This window comes from Hevea brasiliensis, chromosome 2, assembly GCF_030052815.1.
Source record: "Hevea brasiliensis isolate MT/VB/25A 57/8 chromosome 2, ASM3005281v1, whole genome shotgun sequence".
NCBI classification, from domain to species: Eukaryota; Viridiplantae; Streptophyta; class Magnoliopsida; order Malpighiales; family Euphorbiaceae; genus Hevea; species Hevea brasiliensis.
In genome coordinates, this window is record NC_079494.1 from 10,309,938 (window position 1) to 10,337,375 (window position 27,438).

The following is a 27,438-nucleotide window of genomic DNA, read 5'->3' on the forward strand; positions in this document are numbered from 1 at the left end:
TTTATGACAAAACATTAACAAGAGTAAACTCCATGTGCTTGTCATAAGTGTCACTGGTTCGGCCTACTTATCATTTATAAGTGCCTATCATGTTTGTCATATGGTATGAGACTCACCATTCCATCTTATTTATATAAATAACTTGGTAACAAACATGAATACAATCTTTCTGGATAAGTCATGTCCTTATTATGAAGTATCCTCGATTGTAAACCTATTTATGATACTTTGTGCTAGAAATATTGTCACTCATATTCTTAACAACTTAAGAATAGAATTTTTAACAAAATATCAATGGACCTTTTCTTTCTAACAAAATATCAATGGACCTTTTCTATTACACATAAATATATTATGTAAACGGAAAAATGGAAATGCCTTTTATTAATAAAATATGTACAAGATACATACTAAATGATATGCTCTAGGGCATACTACTAATAGGTGTTAGGCACCCCTTACGCCTGGTCTAACCTCGTTAATTCGAATGCCAGTCCTCTACTAATATTTCTAGAAGTCTTGTTTATTATTCATTTCTTAAACTTTATCCTAAAAATGCAATTCTAATCTTACAAAGGCAAGTAATTCATAAAAGATTGTTGTTAACAAATAATTTTCATGCACAAATAATTTCTATATATGGGGTTGTCAATTATTTAAATGATATTTACGAGATGACTAAAATTAATTTATTATTGAGAATTTAATTTACAAATAAATTCAATTTCAAATAAAATTTAATTTACAAAGAAATTCAATTTCCAATAACTCTACGTTTCTATTTAACTTAATTAATTAATTTTTACCAAGTTACCCTAAGGATAATTGAACTAAGTTAATTATGTATATGTGTAATTTATTCTAATATCACATAAGGCCCAAACAATTACAACCTAATAAAGATTTCTAACATGAAAATTTATTTTACAATTACCAAGTATTAAATTAAATTCATTTTGCATGCCAATGTTAGTTTAATTTACAAATAAGATTAATTTTAATTTACAAAGTATTTATTTAAGTTAATTACATGTAAAAGTCAGTTAAATTAAAATCAAAGTTAATTTTAATTTACCAAATAAAAATTCTATTATTACTACAATTTCATGCCAATGGTTATTCGAGGAGTTTAGGGCTACTTACCTATTAGTAAATGTAGTTGCCATTGGGGCAAGCTATGTCATACCCTATCCCTCCGTAAGGCATGACATGATCCCGTAGTATACCTAATGAATTACCAAACTTCGTCTACTGATAACCCATTAAATACATTACAAGGGATTTTAAACCTTTTCTTAATTTTTTTTTTTTTTTACAGTGGTAAGCACTATTGACAGGTGTTAAAAATTTTCTTTTACTAAAGTGAAACCAAATAACAATTTAAAGTATTAATAATTTCTGTAAAAATTTTGGCAGGGTGCCATCTGTATTTTGAATAAAACACTTCTTCCAAAAAACCTGTAAAAAGCATTTCCAATATATTTCTCAATCCCAAACTCTAATAAATTTGTTCAACACAATAAATTCCTCAACATTATCAATTCAGTTCAATAATCAATTTTCCAGTGTTTTCAAAAGCTGAGATAAGATAATTATACCACAATATTTTTACAAGCCAAAATAATTTACAATTTTAGTTTACAACTGCTCAAGACCAAGTACAATATATACATATAGTGCAAATACATTACAACAAAAACTACAAAATATGGTATACTCAATACACCCGGTGAAATCTCAAAATGTATCACAAGCAGCCTACTCTGCTGCTCTGTGTCATACCTTACCCATCTGTAAGGCATAACATGATCCCGTAAAATACCAAATGAACTACCGAACTTCACCTACCGATAACTTATTAAGTACCCTACAAGGGATTTTAAAACAATTTTCTTATTTTTAACAAGTGGTGAGCATTTTCTAATAGGTATTTAAAACATTTAATTAAAATTAAAACTAGTTAGTATTTTTGGTCCATTTTATTTTTCCGCAAATTTTATAAAAATTTTGCCAGAGTTCCGTCTGTATTTTGAGAAAAAAGTTCTTCAAATACCTGAAAAAAAGCACTTCCAATAATTTTTCAACCACTGCTTCAAATTCATACTCAATCTCAACCAATTTCTCAACACATTTATCAACTTTCAAATTTTAGATCCACTATCTAATGATCATCAAAATACTAGCAATCCATTTCATTCAAATTAAATAAAATAGTTTCATTCATAATTCATTAAGGACAAAACAATTTATATACATCCTTACAAAATTTACATTAAGAGAATTTCAAACTAAAATTTATTACAAACTTTACACAAGCTTTCTACAAGCTGCTCAAGACCAATTTTACATATCCATACATTTATGTACATTACATATATCAAAATAAATTTCTACAATCAGGGTATAAAATATACACGATATAACTTCAGGATGAGTCGCTCAATAATCCTCAACAGCTCACTCTGCTGCTTCTCTAGTCTCTAAATCTGCGACAGCAATAACAGCTATCGCTGAGTACTAGGACTCAGTGGTGCACAACATACTAAAATAATCTTTATGCAGAATTTAAATCACATTTATTCAAAAATTGAACTGAACATGAGAGTTAAACACAAAACATGAATTATGGGATTTTATTCCAAACAATTTCATTTCGAAGTATCAAACATATTTCATAAAACCCACAGTTAGATCATGCCATTCGAAACAAATATAATCTCAATAGCCAGAGGCTAAGGAGAAGTCACATCACAAGGCTAGCTAGCTCAAATATATGGATATCCATTCAAATCCTCTTCTACTAGCACACCTCAACACTTCTCCAGAGAAGGAATTAAAATTCGAAACTAATTACCACACTAGTCATGCTAGTGAGGTGTTCAAATATATGGTTATGACACTGTGGTTTCAAAACTTATCTTATCAATTTGCTAAACATTGCCATTTTAAATATACATAATCAACTTTCAACAATTTAAATCAAAGCATCATAAATAATGTCACAATTCACTATTTCACAATATTCAAAACAATATGCAGAAGATAATTTGCAAAAATTTATACGTTGTGCACAAACCTTAAGCGAGTAGCCTCTTGGCCTTGACTCGGTTCCTCGGGTTCTTTCCCGGTGTTCTTTTCAACTGAAACACACAATTTCACAGTGTTTCAGTACCATAGCTTAGCATAAATCCAAAAATAAATTTAACTTCACTTTTACCTAGCTCTAATGTGCTAAACTCGACGTTCTTTAAATTTTATATTTCGGGGTTACTATTCATTACACTATTCAAGTCAAATTGTTGACTTTCTAAGGCTTAATAGGTATGAGAATTCCAACTTCACCCACATACCACATTTTGGTCACTAAATTTGTTGGTTTTGGTTGTTTATTCAAATTCTAAGTCTTTTAGGCAAATTTGACAAATTTTCAGTTTTGGTGCCTAAGGTTGCACTATTCCATTGGTCATTTTACTGTTGGAATTTGGCAAAACTTTCTTCATAGAAAATGTTCCCTATTGTCTTAAGTTTATTCTCCTTTTTGAATCACTTCAATTGGAGTTTTGTAGCTCAAGTTATAGCCATTTGAACTATGGCTGCCGGATTGGACTCAACCCAGAATTCTGGGCAATTTTTAGTTTTGGCAGTTTTAGGTCACCAAATTTAGGTGGCCAAATGACTTGGTTAATGGCATAATTTGGATTTGTGTTCTTCATGAAAGTTTTAGGTCTATGTCTAAACTGTCCACTGGTAAAATTTCAGGTCATTTTGACCTACCTAGCTCAAGTTATGGCTAAATGAATAAACACTGTTCATTTGGTTAGTTTGTACAGGGCAGACTGAGATTTTCCAAGTTTGGTCAATTTGTTCACTAGGTTTTGGTTACTTTTTGGGCATGCTTCCTAAATGAAAATTGTGTCATTTAGTGTCTATTTTCATTCCCAATTGGTCTCATACCAATTGGACTTGTAAAGTTTCATTTTTAGTCCCTCAAAGGGACATTGGTCATACTGCCCGCAGCATGACTACACTCAATCCGAATTTAGCCTTAACTCCAACACTTCCAACACACCTCATTTGGTCACCATTGACCATTTCCCACTTCAAACTAAGTCAAATACATCATTTACAAATTTCTCACATTTTTGTCTCTAAACCCTAATTCACACTAATTATTGCATTTAACCAATTTAATGCTTTTAACTATAATTACTCAACTAATTGAGGTTCATATACTCATTCAAATCCATCAAACCATGCAAATCACACTCATACACATGCTGGCTGAAATTCAGCTTGGTCCCTCAATAATTTATTTTATTTCATTTTAAGTTTATTCCTAAGTAAATCAAGCTATAAACACAACTAATAAACTAATTTTGCATCTTAAATCACTAACCTTGCTTGGAGGGTTTCTAAGCTTCCTTTTCTTCAAGTCTTTCTTCTTATTTTTGCTTTCTAATGCTTCCTCTATACTCTTCAAGATGCAAGAACGAGATTTAAGTGGATAATTTTAGGGGAAGCATGTTTAATTTAGGGTTTCAAAAGCTTAGTGAGGCTTATCAATGGTGGAGAATGAAATAAGAGAGAGGGAAGAGAGAGAGTGGATTTCGGCCAAATGAAGAAGACAACCCAACAATTTCTTTTTTATTTGTTTTTACATCTAATTATCTTAAATTTTGACTTAGTCAACTTTAATTAAATAAATTGTATTTTTGACATCATGTATGATGTCATTTAAATGATGTTATAATTCATATTTCATTTTCTTTTCTTTTTCCTTTATTTTTCTCATACTTCTTTAATTTAAATCTATATTTCAAAATTTTTATTTCTCAGATTTTATTGGACAGTTAGGTTAGAAGTCAGCTCTAGGGGTCAATTGACCAAATTGCCCTTGCCGGTTCAAGCCGGTTTGCAAATAACTCAATATTTCTTCCGGCTCCCTAACCTAATTATTTGACTGGCTTAACAGTTCTTTTTCATGATTTTCTCTTTTCCACTGTGTTCGTAATGGTCCTAAGGACCGCGGCGTCACATTTTACGGTTCGAAATTTAAGTTTAAATCGACTTCGTAGTCGTTCCCGAGAAGGTCACCCATTGCTGTGACTCTCGGCTCGTTTAACTTCTTATGTTTTGTTTTTCTTATTTATACTTAACTAATTGGAAATTACTAATTATTTGTGTTTATAGCTTATCTAGTTGTCTTAAAGTGTGGTTCTAATCCTCTTAATTGTTCGGACCGACTCCGATCACGGGAACAGTGAAATATACCAGGCTATGCAAATAGGGGTGTTACAATTCTCCCCCCCCCCCACCCCCTAAAATAAATTTTGTCTCGAAATTTTACCTGGTATCAATCTCAGAACAGCTGTGGGTGCTGTCTCCTCATGTCCTCCTCTCGTTCCTAAGTAGCCTCCTGGCCTGAATGATGGCTCTACAGCACTTTCACTAACGGTATTTGCTTGTTCCGTAGCTGTTTCACCTTATAAGCCATAATCTCTATGGGTTCTTCCTCATATGTGAGGTCTAGATTGACTTCAATTTCCTCTACTGGTAGTACATGAGATGAGTCTGATCGATACCTCCTCAACATAGACACATGAAAGACATTATGTATCTTCTCTAACTCTGGAGATAGTGCCAAACAATATGCCAAAGGACTCACTCTTTCCAGAACCTCATATGGCCCAATGAAATGAGGACTCAGTTTCCCCTTTCTACCGAATCTCATAATCCTCTTTCAAGGGGAAACCGAGTCCTTATTTCATTGGGCCATATGAGATTCTGGAAAGAGTGGGTCCTTTGGCATATCGGTTGGCACTACCTTCAGAGTTGGAGAAGATACATAATGTCTTCCATGTGTCAATGTTGAGGAGGTATCAATCAGACCCATCTCATGTACTACAGGTAGAGGAAATTCAAGTGAATCCAGACCTCACCTATGAAAAAGAACCCATAGAAATTCTGGCTTATGAGGTGAAGCAGCTACAGAACAAGCAGATACTGTTAGTAAAAGTGCTGTGGAACCATCATTCGGGCCAAGAAGCTACTTGGGAACGAGAGGAGGACATGAGGAGACAGCACCCACAGCTATTCAGAGATTGATACCAGGTAAAATTTCGAGACGAAATTTATTTTAAGGGGGGGAGAATTGTAACACCCCTATTTGTATAGCCTGGTATATTTCACTAAATAACTTGGTTAATGGCAGAATTTAGGTTTATGTTCTTCATGAAAGTTTTAGGTCTATATCTCATCTAACCACTGGTAAAATTTCAGGTCATTTAGACCTGCCTAGCTCAAGTTATGACTAAATGAACCAACACTGTTCATTTGGTCAGTTTATACAGGGCAGCCTGCAATTTTCAAACTTTGGTCACTTTGTTCACTAGGTTTTAGTCACTTTTTGGGCATGCTTCCTAAATGAAAATTGTGTCATTTAGTGCCTATTTTCATTCCCAATTGGTCCCATATCAATTGGACTTGTAGAATTTCATTTTTGGTCCCTCAAAGTTGACTTTTGGTCATGCTTCATACCCAATCCGAATTTGACATTGATTTAAACACTTCTAACACACTTAATTAGGTCACAAATGACCATTTCATCCCTTAAACTATGTCAAAGACATCATTTAGCACTTCTTCACATTTTTTGTCTCTAAACCCTAATGTTCAAAACCCTAATTCATGTCATTTGTTGCATTTAGCTAATTAAACACTTATAAACATGCTCCCTTAACTCAATTAAGCTTCCTAACATGTTTAGCTCAAACAAATTTATACTTTGTCCAACCAAACCCTAGCTGTCCAAAATTTTATATAATCCCTCAACAAATTTTCTTTCCATTTTAAGTTTATTTACAAGCTCAATAAGTTAGAAATGTAAGAATCAAACTCAAATTATCAAATTTGCTTAAAAGACTTAAATTTTGAATAAACAACCAAAACCAACAAATTTAGTTGTAACATCCTCCCGGTAGCAACTCCGTACATTCTACTGTTCCGGTGACCGGTGTCGGTCCGGACAGCTAGAACGTCCGGAAAAATATTTAAACTAAAGTCAGGAACCAAAATTAACTCAAATATTAATAAGAGAAATTTAGTAAAAATTTTAGAAATAAAATACAACCAAGTCAAATGAGCCGGTGCCCAAGCGATGGGTAATCGGAGGGAAGTTGCGGTTCTCGCAACGAGGAGCCCTAGACCCGGGGGAAAAATTATAAAATAATTTTTGGGACTCCAGAGAAGGGTCATTGAGGTTCCTATGGCATTAGAATGCCAAGAAAATATTTAGAAAAATTTTTCAATCAGTACAGACAATTTTGGCCCGTTGAGCCAAACGGAGGGCATTTTGGTCATTTCGCCTTCAGAGGTGATTTTTGGCCGACTTGTCCAGTTGAGTAAATAATTATTATGATCTAAAATATGAATAAATATTGCTAAAAATTAAATAAAAAATGAATAGAAAAGAAAGAAAAAGAAAGTGACTTAAAGGCTTAATTATGACATCACCATGATGTCATTTAAGTGCCCTCCACTAATCACCATTCAACAACACAATAAAGACTCTTTAAAAAGAGAAAAATGACAAATGAAGAAACAAATTTTCTGGTTCTTCTTCTTCATTTGGACGTGAACCTCTTCCATAGCTAAGTATATTCAAGCTTTTCAAAGCTTGATTCACCCATTTCTACCCAACAAAATCATAACCTAGCTTCACAAAAAATTAACCTAGCAACTTGAGTAACCTCTAGGCAGCCAAAAGAAGAAGAAAGAAGGAGTTTGGGTAGTTTGAAATTCTGCCCTATTCAAGGTTAGTGCCTATTTACACTTAAATCTCTTTTAATCCATGTTAAAGACTTAAAGTGAGTAAGGTTTTGTGAATTAAATGAATGGAATCTATGTATATGTACCCTATGAATTTTCGGCAGCCCTAGGAAGGAATGAGTTTGATTGTATTAATGGACTTAGAGTGAATTGGAGATTATGTTTAAAGTATATACATATATATATATACAAAGAATGAAAGAGTTAACTAAAGAAATTGTGAAAACCATGACTTTGAGCTAGGGTTTAGGAGTGAAAATTTGACTTTGCTTATGAAATTGTTAAAGAACATTTTAATGGTCAATTAGTGACCATTTTAGGTAAGTTGACCATAATTTGGATTGAAATATAGCATGGCAAAGTGAATGTGTAGGCTGCCTAAGGACAGCAGCAGAGTGACTGAAATTTCAGTCCACTTGGACTGCCATATCTTGGGCGGTGTTGGTCCAATTGGTGTTTGGCCAATTGGACATGAAACTAGACTTATAATGGCACATTTTTTCTGAAGAAACCATGCCCAAAAGACCAAAGCAAGAGGACCAAAAGTTGGCCCCAATCCGGATACCCTGCAACAGCACCTGCAGAAATGACTAACTGTTCATTTGGCCATAACTCACTGTAGATATGGTCAATTGACCTGAAATTTTTACAGAAACAAGATAAGATATAAACAAACAACTTTCATGAAGAAACCTACCCCAAATTATGCCATTAACCCATTCAAATTATTGAGCAAAGTTAAGTTATCAAACCTGCAACTCTACAGATTTTCATTTGAACAGTAATGTTTGGATGACTATAACTCCCTCTAGAAAACTCAGATTTAGGCGATTCTTGAACCGATAGAAACCTAAGGCATGGTAGAACATTTCATATGAAGAAAGTTAGACCAAATTATGAACTTAACTTGGTCAAATTACTGACCAAAGTTGGACCAAAATCTGCCAAAACCCAAAATTTCAGCATGAACAGTACACGTAAACAGTAAACTTATTTTGGCCATAACTTGAGCTACAAAACTCCAAATGGAGTGATTCAAAAAACGAAATTCAACTAGACAAAATAAGGAACAACTTTCATGTTTACCATTTCCTCAAATTCCCACTGTAACAGTGCTTAATGGAACACTAAGTTTAAGCTTTAAAAACTGAAAATTTTGTTTCCCTTGGTTTAAGCCTAGAAATGGTAATGGTGATCACTTCCAACAAGTTTTAAATGAAAAATGTGGTATGTTTGAAGTGCCAAAGTCAATGTACCTACTTTCTATGCAAAAGTCAACTTTCTTGTTGACCAATGAAATGAATAGTGACACCAAAAGTTAAAATTCAAAGATTGAAGAATTTTAAAGTATCAAATGCCCTAGTATACCTAACAAGATTGGTTTGGATAGTTTGGCATGCCAATAGGGTATTGTTTTAGCAGTACTGCGAAAGGAAAGGCTTTATGCCTGTATTCATGGCTTTATGCCCGTATTCATGGCTTTTATGCCAGTATTCATGGCTTTTATGCCTGATTATGTGATATCATGGCTTTTTAGCCATATTGATTGCATAAGTTGTAGACGTTCTGCGTCCCAGGGTATGACGTCCCGAGGCACCGCGGTGTCGGTGCCAACGACCCGTTATCGATCCAATCGCCCAAAGATAGGTTACTTGGGCATGGAAAAGTATAACTGTAATTGAACTGATTGTTAAAGAAAATACAAAAATTAAATATCAGGAATGATTATGATAGAATACAAAGAAACTCAAGATCATGAAGAAAATAATTAACAAAATGCATGAAGAAGTTAATATTATAAAACGTAATTAGCCCTCGACTAAACATTAAGTTGGTAATTATTCAGTTCTTATGAACACAATGGCTAAGAAATTATGATTTTTATTTGCATATTATATTTTCTTGTATTATTGGCACCACTAAGCTTTATGCTTAGCGTCGCTTTGCAATGCGTGAGTACGAAGATTTGGACAGAGGGCCCGATAGACCACAGTTGGGTAAGGCAGTTCACAGTTCTGCATAGTGTCTGTGTCACCTCACCGTCTGCAGTGCATTGGTAGGACACTAGGTGTCATTTTGGTATTTTGTAATTGATTTTATTTTCTCATGTGTAAATGAACTTATGAAATGTAATTTGATGTTCATGTAAATAATGAGAATTGTGTTTGTAAATAGAAAAGTGAATGTTTATCTGTAATTTATATATGATTATCACATGTGATGAATGATTGAGAAATGAATGGTTGAAAAATGTTGAGATTTTGATAAATGGAATTGAGATGATTGAATATGAATATAGGAAGTGTTTTTCACAGGTTCCGAAGAACGGTTTTCTCCATTTTTAGCCGGTATTCTGCCGGATTTTCTTTAAAATTTTCGGAACCTCAAATAAATAAAAATTTTTGATAAATGGCTTAAAATGAATTATATTTCACAAGTTATATTCAAAATTATGATAAAAATTAATTAAGATAAAATAGAGTGCTCCGGCACACTGAGTGGCATTGCTTGCTCGGCTACACTGTAGTCGGGTAAGGGGTGTCACATTTAGTGGTATCAGAGCGCGGTTTAGGCGTGTCGGGACCTAGATAGATTGCATATCATGCATTTCATTCATAAGAGTCGATGTGACACTATTGCGATCTGTATTTCCGCTTATTTTAGGTTAAGGTATGGAATAAGAAAGTGAAGAGACAATGAGATAGCAAATGGAGATGAGAAGCATCTGTATTTAAGATGAAAAAGGATGAGTACTGAATCATTAATGATAGGATTGAGACTAAGGAGAAAGTAAAGTATGATAACACGGAAGGTGTAGAAGTAAAGAGGTAGCAGTTATCGTTTGCTTATGTCGGTAAATTTCGAGGACGAAATTTTTTAAGAGGAAGAGTTGTAACATCCTCCGGTAGCAACTCAGTACATTCTCATTCGGTGACGGTGTCGGTCCGGACAGCTAGAACGTCTGAAAAAATATTTAAACTAAAGTCAGGAACCAAAATTAACTCAAATATTAATAAGAGAAATTTAGTAAAAATTTTAGAAATAAAATACAACCAAGTCAAATGAGCCGGTGCCCAAGCGATGGGTAACCGGAGGGAAGTTGCGGTTCTTGCAACGAGGAGCCCTAGACCGGGGAGAAAAATAATAAAATAATTTTTGGGACTCCAGAGAAGGGTCATTGAGGTTCCTATGGCATTAGAATGCCAAGAAAATATTTATAAAAATTTTTCAATCGGTACAGACAATTTTGGCCCGTTGAGCCAAACGGAGGGCATTTTGGTCATTTCGCCTTCAGAGGTGATTTTTGGCCGACTTGTCCAGTCGAGTAAATAATTATTATGATCTAAAATATGAATAAATATTGCTAAAAATTAAATCAAAAATGAATAGAAAAGAAAGAAAAAGAAAATGACTTAAAGGTATAATTATGACATCACCATGATGTCATTTAAGTGCCCTCCACTAATCACCATTCAACAACACAATAAAGACTCTTTAAAAAGAGAAAAATGACAAATGAAGAAACAAATTTTCTTTCTTCTTCTTCATTTGGACGTGAACCTCTTCCATAGCTAAGTATATTCAAGCTTTTCAAAGCTTGATTCACCCATTTCTACCCAACAAAATCATAACCTAGCTTCACAAAAAATTAACCTAGCAACTTGAGTAACCTCTAGGCAGCCAAAAGAAGAAGAAAGAAGGAGTTTGGGTAGTTTGAAATTCTGCCCTATTCAAGGTTAGTGCCTATTTACACTTAATTCTCTTTTAATCCATGTTAAAGACTTAAAGTGAGTAAGGTTTTGTGAATTAAATGAATGGAATCTATGTATATGTACCCTATGAATTTTCGGCAGCCCTAGGAAGGAATGAGTTTGATTGTATTAATGGACTTAGAGTGAATTGGAGATTATGTTTAAAGTATATACATATATATATATACAAAGAATGAAAGAGTTAACTAAAGAAATTGTGAAAACCATGACTTTGAGCTAGGGTTTAGGAGTGAAAATTTGACTTTGCTTATGAAATTGTTAAAGAACATTTTAATGGTCAATTAGTGACCATTTTAGGTAAGTTGACCATAATTTGGACTAAACTATAGCATGGCAAAGTGAATGTGTAGGCTGCCTAAGGACAAAGTAGAGTGGATCAAATTTCAGTCCACTTGGACTGCCATATCTTGGGCTGTGTTGGTCCAATTGGTGTTTGGCCAATTGGACATGAAACTAGACTTATAATGGCACATTTTTTCTGAAGAAACCATGCCCAAAAGACCAAAGCAAGAGGACCAAAAGTTGGCCTCAATTCGGATACCACTGCGACACTGCGAAATGACTAAATGAGCGAATCGCTGTTTATTTGGCCATAACTCACTTTAGATATGGTCAATTGACCTGAAATGTTTACAGAAACAAGATAAGATATAAACAAACAACTTTCATGAAGAAACCTACCCCAAATTATGCCATTAACCCATTCAAATTATTGAGCAAAGTTAAGTTATCAAACCTGCAACTCTGCAGATTTTCATTTGAACAGTAATGTTTGGATGACTATAACTCCCTCTAGAAAACTCAGATTTAGGCGATTCTTGAACCGATAGAAACCTAAGGCATGGTAGAACATTTCATATGAAGAAAGTTAGACCAAATTATGAACTTAACTTGGTCAAATTACTGACCAAAGTTGGACCAAAATCAGCCAAAACCCAAAATTTCAGCATGAACAATACACGTAAACAGTAAACTTATTTTGGCCATAACTTGAGCTACAAAACTCCAAATGGAGTGATTCAAAAAACGAAATTCAACTAGACAAAATAAGGAACAACTTTCATGTTTACCATTTCCTCAAATTCCCACTGTAACAGTGCTTAATGGAACACTAAGGTTAAGCTTTAAAAACTGAAAATTTTGTTTCCCTTGGTTTAAGCCTAGAAATGGTAATGGTGATCACTTCCAACAAGTTTTAAATGAAAAATGTGGTATGTTTGAAGTGCCAAAGTCAATGTACCTACTTTCTATGCAAAAGTCAACTTTCTTGTTGACCAATGAAATGAATAGTGACACCAAAAGTTAAAATTCAAAGATTGAAGAATTTTAAAGTATCAAATGCCCTAGTATACCTAACAAGATTGGTTTGGATAGTTTGGCATGCCAATAGGGTATTGTTTTAGCAGTACTGCGAAAGGAAAGGCTTTATGCCTGTATTCATGGCTTTATGCCCGTATTCATGGCTTTTATGCCAGTATTCATGGCTTTTATGCCCGATTATGTGATATCATGGCTTTTTAGCCATATTGATTGCATACGTGGTAGACGTTCTGCGTCCCATGGTATGACGGCCCGAGGCACCGCGGTGTCCAGTGCCAACGACCCGTTATCCAGTCCAGTCGTCCAGTATAGGTTACTTGGGCATGGAAAAGTATAACTGTAATTGAACTGATTGTTAAAGAAAATACAAAAATTAAATATCAGGAATGATTATGATAGAATACAAAGAAACTCAAGATCATGAAGAAAATAATTAACAAAATGCATGAAGAAGTTAATATTATAAAACGTAATTAGCCCTCGACTAAACATTAAGTTGGTAATTATTCAGTTCTTATGAACACAATGGCTAAGAAATTATGATTTTTATTTGCATATTATATTTTCTTGTATTATTGGCACCACTAAGCTTTATGCTTAGCGTCGCTTTGCAATGCGTAGTGCTTGAAGATTTGGACAGAGGGCCCGGTAGACCACAGTTGGGTAAGGCCGTTCACGATTCTGCATAGTGTCCGTGTCACCTCACCGTCTGATGCATTGGTAGGACACTAGGTGTCATTTTGGTATTTTGTAATTGATTTTATTTTCTCATGTGTAAATGAACTTATGAAATGTAATTTGATGTTCATGTAAATAATGAGAATTGTGTTTGTAAATAGAAAAGTGAATGTTTATCTGTAATTTATATATGATTATCACATGTGATGAATGATTGAGAAATGAATGGTTGAAAAATGTTGAGATTTTGATAAATGGAATTGAGATGATTGAATATGAATATAGGAAGTGTTTTTCACAGGTTCCGAAGAACGGTTTTCTCCATTTTTAGCCGGTATTCTGCCGGATTTTCTTTAAAATTTTCGGAACCTCAAATAAATAAAAATTTTTGATAAATGGCTTAAAATGAATTATATTTCACAAGTTATATTCAAAATTATGATAAAAATTAATTAAGATAAAATAGAGTGCTCCGGCACACTGAGTGGCATTGCTTGCTCGGCTACACTGTAGTCGGGTAAGGGGTGTCACATTTAGTGGTATCAGAGCGCGGTTTAGGCGTTTCTGGACCTAGATAGATTGCATATCATGCATTGCATTCATAAGAGTCGATGTGACACTATTGCAGATCTGTATTTCCCGTTTATTTTAGGTTAAGGTATGGAATAAGAAAGTGAAGAGACAATGAGATAGCAAATGGAGATGAGAAGCATATTGTATTTAAGATGAAAAAGGATGAGTACAGAACTGTTTAATGATAGGATTGAGACTAAGGAGAAAGTAAAGTATGATAACACGGAAAGGTGTAGAAGTAAAGAGGTAGCAGTTCGTCGTTTGCTTATGTCAGGTAAATTTCGAGGACGAAATTTTTTTAAGAGGGGAAGAGTTGTAACATCCTCCCGGTAGCAACTCCGTACATTCTACTGTTCCGGTGACCGGTGTCGGTCCGGACAGCTAGAACGTCTGGAAAAATATTTAAACTAAAGTCAGGAACCAAAATTAACTCAAATATTAATAAGAGAAATTTAGTAAAAATTTTAGAAATAAAATACAACCAAGTCAAATGAGCCGGTGCCCAAGCGATGGGTAACCGGAGGGAAGTTGCGGTTCTTGCAACGAGGAGCCCTAGACGCGGGAGAAAAATTATAAAATAATTTTTGGGACTCCAGAGAAGGGTCATTGAGGTTCCTATGGCATTAGAATGCCAAGAAAATATTTATAAAAATTTTTCAATCGGTACAGACAATTTTGGCCTGTTGAGCCAAACGGAGGGCATTTTGGTCATTTCGCCTTCAGAGGTGATTTTTGGCCGACTTGTCCAGTCGAGTAAATAATTATTATGATCTAAAATATGAATAAATATTGCTAAAAATTAAATCAAAAATGAATAGAAAAGAAAGAAAAAGAAAATGACTTAAAGGTATAATTATGACATCACCATGATGTCATTTAAGTGCCCTCCACTAATCACCATTCAACAACACAATAAAGACTCTTTAAAAAGAGAAAAATGACAAATGAAGAAACAAATTTTCTGGTTCTTCTTCTTCATTTGGACGTGAACCTCTTCCATAGCTAAGTATATTCAAGCTTTTCAAAGCTTGATTCACCCATTTCTACCCAACAAAATCATAACCTAGCTTCACAAAAAATTAACCTAGCAACTTGAGTAACCTCTAGGCAGCCAAAAGAAGAAGAAAGAAGGAGTTTGGGTAGTTTGAAATTCTGCCCTATTCAAGGTTAGTGCCTATTTACACTTAAATCTCTTTTAATCCAAGTTAAAGACTTAAAGTGAGTAAGGTTTTGTGAATTAAATGAATGGAATCTATGTATATGTACCCTATGAATTTTCAGCAGCCCTAGGAAGGAATGAGTTTGATTGTATTAATGGACTTAGAGTGAATTGGAGATTATGTTTAAAGTATATACATATATATATATATACAAAGAATGAAAGAGTTAACTAAAGAAATTGTGAAAACCATGACTTTGAGCTAGGGTTTAGGAGTGAAAATTTGACTTTGCTTATGAAATTGTTAAAGAACATTTTAATGGTCAATTAGTGACCATTTTAGGTAAGTTGACCATAATTTGGATTGAAATATAGCATGGCAAAGTGAATGTGTAGGCTGCCTAAGGACAGCAGCAAAGTGACTGAAATTTCAGTCCACTTGGACTGCCATATCTTGGGCTGTGTTAGTCCAATTGGTGTTTGGCCAATTGGACATGAAACTAGACTTATAATGGCACATTTTTTCTGAAGAAACCATGCCCAAAAGACCAAAGCAAGAGGACCAAAAGTTGGCCCCAATCCGGATACCCTGCAACAGCACCTGCAGAAATGACTAAATGAACAGTAACTGTTTATTTGGCCATAACTCACTGTAGATATGGTCAATTGACCTGAAATATTTACAGCAACAAGATAAGATATAAACAAACAACTTTCATGAAGAAACCTACCCCAAATTATGCCATTAACCCATTCAAATTATTGAGCAAATTTAAGTTATCAAACCTGCAACTCTGCAGATTTTCATTTGAACAGTAATGTTTTGATGACTATAACTCCCTCTAGAAAACTCGGATTTAGGCGATTCTCGAACCGATAGAAACCTAAGGCATGGTAGAACATTTCATATGAAGAAATTTAGACCAAATTATGAACTTAACTTGGTCAAATTACTGACCAAAGTTGGACCAAAATTTGCCAAAATCCAAAATTTCAGCATGAATAGTACACGTGAACAGTAAACTTATTTTGGCCATAACTTGAGCTACAAAACTCCAAATGGAGTGATTCAAAAAAAGAAATTCAACTAGACAAAATAAGGAACAACTTTCATGTTTACCATTTCCTCAAATTCCCACAGAATGTGATGCTTAATGGAACAGTAAATTTAAGCTTTAAAAACTGAAAATTTTGTTTCCCTTGGTTTAAGCCTAGAAATGGTAATGGTGATCACTTCCAACAAGCTTTAAATGAAAAATGTGGTATGTTTGAAGTGCCAAAGTTAATATACCTACTTTCTATGCAAAAGTCAACTTTCTTGTTGACCAATGAAATGAATAGTGACACCAAAAGTTAAAATTCAAAGATTGAAGAATTTTAAAGTATCAAATGCCCTAGTATACCTAACAAGATTGGTTTGGATAGTTTGGCATGCCAATAGGGTATTGTTTTAGCAGTACTGCGAAAGGAAAGGCTTTATGCCTGTATTCATGGCTTTATACCCGTATTCATGGCTTTTATGCCAGTATTCATGGCTTTTATGCCCGATTATGTGATATCATGGCTTTTTAGCCATACTGATTGCATACGTGGTAGACGTTCTGCGTCTCATGGTATGACGGCCCGAGGCACCGCGGTGTCCAGTGCCAACGACCCGTTATCCAGTCCAGTTGTCCAGTATAGGTTACTTGGGCGTGGAAAAGTATAACTGTAATTGAACTGATTGTTAAAGAAAATACAAAAATTAAATATCAGGAATGATTATGATAGAATACAAAAAAACTCAAGATCATGAAGAAAATAATTAACAAAATGCATGAAGAAGTTAATATCATAAAACGTAATTAGCCCTCGACTAAACATTAAGTTGGTAATTATTCAGTTCTTATGAACACAATGGCTAAGAAATTATGATTTTTATTTGCATATTATATTTTCTTGTATTATTGGCACCACTAAGCTTTATGCTTAGCGCGTCGCTTTTGCAACGCGTAGGTACTGAAGATTTGGACAGAGGGCCCAGTAGACCACAGATTGGGTAAGGCCGTTCATAGTTCTGCATAATGTCTGTGTCACCTCACCGTCTGCAGTGCATTGGTAGGACACTAGGTGTCATTTTGGTATTTTGTAATTGATTTTATTTTCTCATGTGTAAATGAACTTATGAAATGTAATTTGATGTTCATGTAAATAATGAGAATTGTGTTTGTAAATGGAAAAGTGAATGTTTATCTGTAATTTATATATGATTATCACATGTGATGAATGATTGAGAAATGAATGGTTGAAAAATGTTGAGATTTTGATAAATGGAATTGAGATGATTGAATATGAATATAGGAAGTGTTTTTCACAGGTTCCGAAGAACGGTTTTCTCCATTTTTAGCCGGTATTCTGCCGGATTTTCTTTAAAATTTTCAGAACCTCAAATAAATAAAAATTTCGATAAATGGCTTAAAATGAATTATATTTCACAAGTTATATTCAAAATTATGATAAAAATTAATTAAGATAAAATAGAGTGCTCCGGCACACTGAGTGGCATTGCTTGCTCGGTTATACTGTAGTCGGGTAAGGGGTGTCACATTAGTGACCAAAATGTGGTATGTGAGTGAAGTTGGAATTCCCATACCTATTAAGCCTTAGAAAGTCAACAATTTGACTTGAATAGCGTAGTGAATAGTAATCCCAAAACACAAACAATTAAATAACGTCAAAATTAGCACATTAGAGCTAGGTATAAGTGAATGTAAATTTATTTTTGGATTTATGCCAAGTTATGGTACTGAAACACTGTAAAATTGTGTGTTTCAGTTGAAAGGAATACCGAGAAAGAACTCGAGGAACCGAGTCAAGGCCAAGAGGCGACTCGCTTGAGGTTTGTGCACAACGTGTAATTTTTGTAAATTATTTGCTACATATTGTTTTGAATGATTTGAAAAAGTGAATTGTGACATTACTTATGATGCTTTAATCGAAATTGTTGAAAGTTATTGTGTATATTTGAACTGACAATGTTTAGCAAACTATTAAGATAAGTTTTGAAATCACAGTATCATGACCATATATTTGAACACCTCACTAGCACGACTAGTGGGGGTAATTAGTTTCGAATTCTGATTCCTTCTCTGGAGAAGTGTTGAGGTGTGCCAGTAGAAGAGGATGTGAATGGATATCCATATATTTGAGCTAGCTAGCCTTGTGATGTGATTTCTCTTTAACCTCTGGCTATTGAGATTCTATTTGTTTCGAATGGCATGATCTAACTGTGGGTTTTCTGAAATATGATTTGATACTTCAAAATGAAATTATTTGGGATTAAAATCTAATAATGCATGATTTGTACTTAATTCTCATGTTCAGTCAATTTTTTGAATAAATGTGATTTAAGTTTTGCATAAAGATTATTTTAGTATGTTGTGCACCATTGAGTCCTAGTACTCAGCGATAGCTTCTATTGCTATCGCAGATACAGAGACTAGAGGAGTAGCAGACTGAGCTGCTAAGGATTGAGGATCATTCAGTTTGAAGCTATCGGGTATAATTTATACCCTAATTGTAAATATTTCTTTTGATGTATGTATTGCATATAAATGTATGGACATGTAAATGGGTCTTGAGCAGCTTGTACAAAGTTTGTAATAAAGTTTAGTTTGTATTTCTTTTGATGTAAATTTTGTAAGGATGTATATAAATTATTTTGTTTTTAATGAAATATGAGTGGAACTATTTTATTTAATTTGAATGAAATGAATTGCTAGTATTTTGAGGATTATTGAATTTTGAACTTGAGAAATTGATTGACATAATTGTGGAGTTATTGAAATTGATTGAGTTTAATTGTGAAATTGAAGTAGTTGTTGAGAAAATTTTTGGAAGTGCTTTTATTTCAGGTATTTGAAGAACTTTTTTCTCAAAATACAGACGGAACTCTGTCAAAATTTTTATAAAATTTGCAGAAAAATAAAATGGGCCAAAAATTTTAACTAGTTTTTAATTTCAATTAAATGTTTTAAATACCTATTAGAAAATGCTCACCACTTACCAAAAATAAGAAAATTGTTTTAAAATCCCTTGTAGGGTACTTAATGAGTTATCGGTAGGTGAAGTTCGGTAGTTCATTAGGTATTCTACGGGATCATGTTATGCCTTACAGAGGGGTAAGGTGTGACAAATTGGTTCTTAGCAATTCTGCTAGAAGGACCGGGGATAGAAGTTTTCTTCTTCTTGTTACTTTTCTTCTTCTTGGACTTTCCAGAAGAAGAAGCAACCAAAGCAACTTTCTTCCTTTTATTTCTAGGCATATTACCCTAGATAATAACCAGTAGATTCAACAAACTAGCCAAAGTGCATTCTTATTTAGCCATATGGAAATTTGTAATAAAAAAATCCAAATGACTATGGAAGATCGCAAGATCAAATCTGTTTGTAATGTGAAGTCCATGGTGAAATCAAGTGCCTCAAGCTGCTCAATGAGCCTGATCATCTTGTGCACATAAGCTCCCACATCCATGCCTTCACTCATTTTCATCTAGAATAGCTGCTTAGATATCTCATATCTAGCATTCCGGCTATACCCACCATACAAATCTTGCAAGTGATCTAGGATTTCAGATGCAGTTCATATCTTCTTGTGTTGTGATACACTTGTATCATATAGATATTTTTAAGCACATTTGTACAGCATTTTGTAGCATTTAGGTAGGTAATTTCATGCATAATCATCAAATTCATTAACTTTTGTAAATCTCATTGCTCTACACTAAATTCTATGTTTTCTGCATATTTTCAGGTGTTTTGAGGAAATTTCAAAGCATAAAAACTCAAAGAAGAAGAGCATTGTTGCTGATACAATTTACACGGGTCATGTAAACATACCACAGACTCGTGTAACTTACTGCCAGGAGAAAACCAATGAAGTTGAGAGGAGACACAGTACACGGGCCGTGTAACACGACCTGTGTAAGATTCTGCCTGGCAAAGCTTGAAGAATTTCCAGAAGAACAACAAAACACGGGCCGTGTAATTGGACCAGTGTAACTAGCCAAGACACGTGTAACCTTCTGCCCAAATACGAGATGCAACCTTCAAATTTCAATAAGTTACACAGCCCTGGGTCGTGTAGTGATACACAGGACATGTATCAGCCGATAACCAGTTTCCTGATTTGATTCCAGCTCTAGTTTTTACACTCAGAATAGACTTAACCCTAAGACATTGAATATAAGTAGAAGTAGCAAAAAACAGAGAAAGGGATCCCTCATTTTTCATACACACATCCTCATATACGTACATCTTCTTAATTCTATCCAAGCCATCTTGAAGAACAGTGCATTAGCATCAAGGGGGAATCCTCAACCGAAGTTCCACAAGTTCAAAGCTGTAGAGAATTCTCTTCGGTTCTTTTGTTCTATTTCTTTAGGCTACTTTTTATGTTCTTTTGTTTTACTTTTATTATGTTTGCTAAACTCACCATGAGTGAGTAGTCCTTTTATTCTGGAATTAGGAGAGTAACGCTTGTAATCATTATTGTGGATAAATATTGAGTTTTATCTATTGGATTTGAGTTTTGTTCTTTGATTTAATATTCTGTGTTCTTAATGCATGCTATGTGTCATTACCCACTTAGACATGATATAAGATACTAATTGAAGAACTGAAAGGTGAAGGTTAGTATTGAAAAATCGGAGTATTAAACTTAGGAAATCTGACCTAGAGATAGGATGAAATCCTTCACGGAATTCCATAATTAATCATAGATCTTAAAGGGTTTTATTAGGACTAATCACCAACGAAAGTAGGGTTTAGCTCTAATTGAAATACATCTTAGGTGCCTTGAGAGAGGACCTAGCATACCTTAGGATTAATTTCCATCAAAATAACGATTCTCAATCCAATGAATAGATAAGATTGAATCCATAATAAGGTTAAAGTGTGAAATCTTAATTCTAGAATTGTTTTGACAAATTGTTTCATTTTAAGTTCATTGTTCTCTTAGTTTTTAGCACTCAAAATCCCATTTTATTCAATAGCCTAGACAGTCATAATTATTATGTAGTTTAGTACTCGCTAATTAAATTCCTCGTGGGATGATACTCTACTTACTACTTTATTACTTGTTAGCGATTCGTGCACTTGCGAGGTTGTAAAACCAACAAATAAGTTTTTGACCCAATACCGGGGAATTTATTTCTAGTAATATTAGGCGATAGGCAATTTAACTTATTTAGGCATTTACTATCACTATTTAAATTTACTTAATTTGTTTTTATTCTTTTATTTTCTCTCAGGTATCTGGTTTGGTACATGACCAGAACAAAACCAGAAGAAGAAGTTTTGGACTTGGATCCCGAGATATATAAGACTCTAAGAACCATCAAAAGAGAAAGGAGACGCCAAGAACAAGATTAAGGAATTTTAAAAACTCCAGTCATGGCCAACAACAACAATAGGTCAAGACCCTTGAGGGACTATGGAGCCCCATCTCTCAAAGGATTCCAGCCTAGTGTTATAAGACCCACAGTGGAGGCCAATAATTTTGAACTCAAACTGGCATGGCTCCAGATGATTCAATAGACCCAGTTTGGAGGTTTACCTATAGAAGATCCACATTACCACCTCCAGTGCTTTCTTGCCATATGTGATACATTTAAGATGAATGGAGTCTTTGATCAAGCAATAAGACTCAGAGCATTCCCATTCTCCCTTCGAGATAAAGCAAGGAAGTGGTTACTCTCTCAATAAGCTAGAATATTCACCACTTAAGAAGACCTCTCATAAGCTTTTCTAACAAGGTGTTTCACACCTCCAAAGACTACAAAATTGAGGGTTGAACTCATCACCATTAGGCAAAAGAAAGGTGAATCACTCTATGATGCATGGGAGAGATATAAAAACTTACAGAGGGAATGTCCACACCATGGCATAGAAAATTGGCTCCTAGTTCAGAATTTCTATAATGGGTTACTGCCATCTACAAGGAACACAGTAGATTCAGCTGCGAAAGGAGACCTAATGGAGAAAACAATAGGAGAAGCCCTTGAACTTCTGGAAAGGGTCACTTATCACAACTATGAGTGGTCAAATGAAAGGGGAGATATAAGAAGAACAACGGGGATCATGAAATTGGATGCCCTAAGCATGATAAATGCTTAGTGACCAGCTCATCAAAAGGCTTGATAGAATGCAAGCCAATACTATAGGGATGAGCAACCAGCACTGCGACAATTGTGGAAGAGGGTGTATGACTTTAGAATGCAACAACTATGAACGCTCTATAGAACAACTAAACTATGTGAATAACGGAGGAAACTTCAACTAGAGGCAGCTCAACAATCCATATTCAAACACTTACAACCCTGGATGGAGAAACCACCCTAACTTCTCATGGTCCAACTCACAAAATCAACCCATAAACAAGCATCAAGGGCACAGATCACCTGCACCCCTAGGTTCTCAGACCAGAGGATAAAACCAGATGCAACAACAGCCACCACTCCCTCAACCTCAACAGCCTAAATCAAAGTTGACTATGGAATCCATTATGGAAGGCTTCTTAATAACCCAACAATAGCAGAATGAAATGATAAAGCAGTTAGCTTCTAGAATGGACTAACTAGCCACCCACAATAAGATGCTTGAAAACTAAATTGCTCAGCATTCAAGTTCTTCAAATAAGGTTGCTAGTAAACTACCAAGTCAACCAAAGATGAACCTCAAGGAGCACTATAAGGCAATTACCTTGAGGAGTGGTAGAATGATAGAAAAACAAAAATCAGGGGAAAAATCAACTGAGAAAACCTCAGATGAATCTGATAACCTGAGAGAAGGAGGAAAAAACTAAAAAGGAACTGGAAGAGGAAACAAAGAAGAAAAAAAAGTTACCAAAGCCATATCAACCTCCTCTACCTTTTCCCCAGAGATTCCAGAAGGCTAAATTGGATAAACATTTTGGAAAGTTTTTAGAAGTTTTACAGAAACTCTACATTAACATTCCTTTCACAGAAGCACTTTCTCATATGTCATTCTATGCTAAGTTCCTTAAAGAAATTCTTTCAAAGAAAAGAAGGTTGGAAGACTATGAAACTATTGCTCTTATAGAGGAATGCAGTGCCATATTGCAAAACAATCTACCACCAAAACTCAAGGATCCAGGAAGCTTCTCCATACCTTGTCTTACTGGCAACATAAATAAAAACAAGATGCTCTGTGATCTAGATGCAAGTGTGAGTCTGATGCCTCTATCAATATGTCAAAAGCTGGATGTAGGAGAGCTCAAACCCACAACAATTTCACTGCAATTGGCTGATCGGTCTGTCAAGTACCTGATTGGCATCCTAGAAAACATCCCAATCAAGGTAGGAAAATTCTTCATTCCTATTGATTTTGTTGTCCTGGAGATGGAAGAGGATGTCTAAAATCCTATCATCCTGGGAAGACCTTTCTTGGCAACCGCCGGAGCTATCATAAATGTTAAGAATGGATAGTTAACTCTCAAGGTAGGATATGAAGAAGTGGAATTCAACCTATTCAAAACAATAAAACATAAACTTAAACCTGATGAATGCTTAAGGGTTGACATAATTGACAAGCTAGTTGAAGAGAAATTTCACAAAAGACATCCTGAAGATCGTCCTGAAGCATGTACAGTGCACAACCACACAGCAGATAATGAAAACACAAAAAATTACAGTTTGTGCACAATCTTTAGAATCTAGCCCATCCCTACCCTTAGCTCAAGCTTTCCATGTGGAAGAGCTAAAGGAGGAACAACCCAAAAACAAGTCACAAGAAGACACCAAACAGGTAGAACTGAAACTTCTCTCCCCCACACTAAGGTATGCATTCTTGGACTAAAATTCTAAATATCCTATTATTATCAATGCTGGCCTATCTAATGTAGAATAGGAAAAATTATTAAGAGTACTTAGGACCCATAGCAAGGTCATAGGGTATACAAAAGAAAACCTGAAAGGGATTAGTCCTTCAATTTGCATGCATAGGATACTTATTGAGGAAAACTGTGACACCCCTCACCCGACTACAGTGCAGCTGAGCAAGGCATGTCACACTCGGTGCCGGAGCATCTTATTTTATCTTACTTTATTCCTTTAAAAATTTTGTTCTCGTTATATTTTAATATCAATTATTTTCTATGGAGAAACCAGCGGAGTTTCCCCTGTTTCTATTATATTTGGCATATTTCACTATTCACCTGCTTGAAATTTCAACAATATTTTAATAATAAAATCTCATCAGTTATTTTCATAATCATCTCATCACACATTCAATTCTTGCAACTCATTTGCATACATATCCATTCATACTCAATTTATGTATCAAAATTCTCAAACTTCATAATTTACAAGCTAATTTCATAAATTCATAATTTACATAATGTACGAATTAATTACAATACCATAATTTATATTACAATTAATAACTAATTATAAATACATAAAATAACTTTTGCGAGCCCTATCTACATGCATTGCTGAGGAGGTGACAACTTGAACACTTCTGACACTTCTGCAGATCTGAACTCCAAAATCCCAGTCTAATATCCACTGGGCTTTATCTTCAGTACCTGCGCGAAGGAAACAAATCCATCACGCTAAGTATTTCTGCTTAGTGGTGCAATAATATAACAAGAAAATAATATATACAAATAAGAAAGACTGAAGTATAATTTAGATCTTTGGATATCAATTAAATTTGGTATGATATTTCTAATATCAACTATCTTTTAAATTTGGTATGATATTTCTAATATCAACTATCTTATATTCTATTTTGTCCCTCTTTGGAAGTGCTGAGTTTATACAGTAATAATATTTGATATACAGATTAATTCTAGGAGTATTGTATTTTTGGTTCCTACAATTCTAAAAATTTCATTTGTACTACTTGATTCAGTTATGTTTCCATTGCTAATCTTTTTCCTCATTTCATTCAATACTTTCTAATATTTTTAATTACTAATGTTCTTAAATAATTTCAATAATTTACACTACCCAGGTAACCTATGATAGGCTGACTTAACTGGATAACGGGTTGTTGGCACTAGACACCACGGTGCCTCGGGGCGTCATACCATGGGACGTAAAACGTCAACCACGTATGCAATCAGTATGGCTAAAAAGCCATGATAACATATAATCGGGCATAAAAGCCATGAGTGCGGGCATAAAGCCATGAATACAGGCATAAAGTCTTACGCAGTACTACTAAAACAATACCCTATTGGCATGCCAATCTATCCAATCTGACACATGTGTCTAGGCAATACATAGGCACATAGTACCATTAAATGTTAATATATTGTGTTTTATGACTTCATTATTTTATGACAAATTCCAATTATAATTTATACATTCATTTGATCATTCATATGATCGCAATTCACATCAATTATCCTTCTATACCATTGTACTCAAAGTATTAGTCCTTTTCACAATAATGAGAACTAATGTCTCATTCATACATAAATATGATTCATTTATTCATTCATTATGTCATTCATATGATCACAATTTATAACAATTATTTCATTATATATTCCATTATATATATTTGTTATAACATTCTAAACTTTATTTCCTAGTGGACATACAATATCTAGACTCATTTTCATCTAATACATATATTCATGAATATCATTTATATAATTCACAATTTATCAATTATATCATCTATTTTTTTCCTTTCTAATTCCTTATCTAATTTATTACATTATTTTACATGTCCCTAGGTTCAACATTTTCATTTATGCTGATTTCCAAACCACATTTCAAAATATATTAATAATGTCTCATAAGTTCTATTTGTGATGAGAATACAATTCTCATCTACCTATTCTCATAATTTAGGTATACATTAAGTCCTTTAAGTGGGGTACTATTGACCCCATTAGCAACTTAAGTTTTTGGTAGTTACTATTCACTTGACTATTTCCCTTTAAAGGTTGACTTTTTAATTCATGATATATACACAAATGTTTGATACATATTTATACCACATTTTGGGTTCTAAGTTTGTTGGCATTGATTGCCAATTGCAATTCAAAGCCTCCTAAAAGTATTTTCAAAAATTCAGTTTTTAGGTCTTATGTTTACTGTTCCATTGGTATAAGTTACAGTGAGAATTTGGCAAACTTTTCTTCATCAAAGTTGTTTCTTTATGTGTCTTCTTTAATTCCCTTTTTGAATCACTCCGTTTGGAGCTTTGTAGCTCAAGTTATGGCCATTTTACCGTAACTGGCCGGATTGACCTGTACTCAGAATTTCTGGGCAATTTGGTTCTACCAGATTTGGTGTCCTAACTTGGACTAGCAATTTGAATTGGTTAGGTTCAGAATTTGAGTTTGTGTTCTTTATGAAAGTTGTTCTAAATTGTCTAATCTTTCTATTAATATAAAATTCAGGTCATTTGGATATTTCTACACTGAATTATGGCCAAATGAACAAACACTGTTCATTTGGTCAATTTCCAAGACCAGCAGGTTGGTTACCGGGATTTGGTCAATTTTTATGGTATTCTAAGTTTGTTTTCTGGGCAAGGTTTCTTCATCAAAGTTGTGCCATTATGTGTTTAGTTTCATGTTCAATTGGCCTTGCACCAATTGAACCTACAGCATGTGACACCCCTTACCCGTCTATAGTGTAGCCGAGCAAGATATGCCACACAGTGTACTGGAATACCATATTTTATCCCAATCATTTTTATCCTTAATTTATTTCTTCATGGATATAAAGTGCAATTTGTGAAATTTAACATATTTAAGTCATTTATTGAAATTATAAATTTATTTAGGGTTCCGAAAATTTTATAGAAAATCCGACGGAGTATCGGCTAAAAATGGATAAAACAGTTCTTTGGAACCTGTGAAAAACACTTCCAATATATTTCCAATCATTCTCAAACTCCATTTGTATCAATATAGTCTCAATATTCTCAATCATTTCTCACAACTTCTTCTATTTGACATTCATTCATTTCATATGATAATCATGTTCAAATCATCAATAAATACTAAATTTTCATTTATAAACACAAATTACAAATATTTGCATTAGTGCTAAAATATATTACATGAGTTTCAATTTATAC

The 27,438-nt window shown here is 34.1% G+C and overlaps 1 protein-coding gene across 1 annotated transcript in view; it reads left to right on the top strand.

Moving 5' to 3' along the window:
• Positions 1–23,747, top strand: part of LOC131177883 (uncharacterized) — a 52,709-nt gene extending 28,962 nt beyond the window's left edge. The window contains exon 2 of the mRNA XM_058143050.1: positions 23,160–23,747. Coding sequence (XP_057999033.1) covers positions 23,160–23,747 — 588 coding nt within the window. The remainder of the gene's footprint in view (positions 1–23,159) is intronic.
• Positions 23,748–27,438: the final 3,691 nt, after the last annotated feature.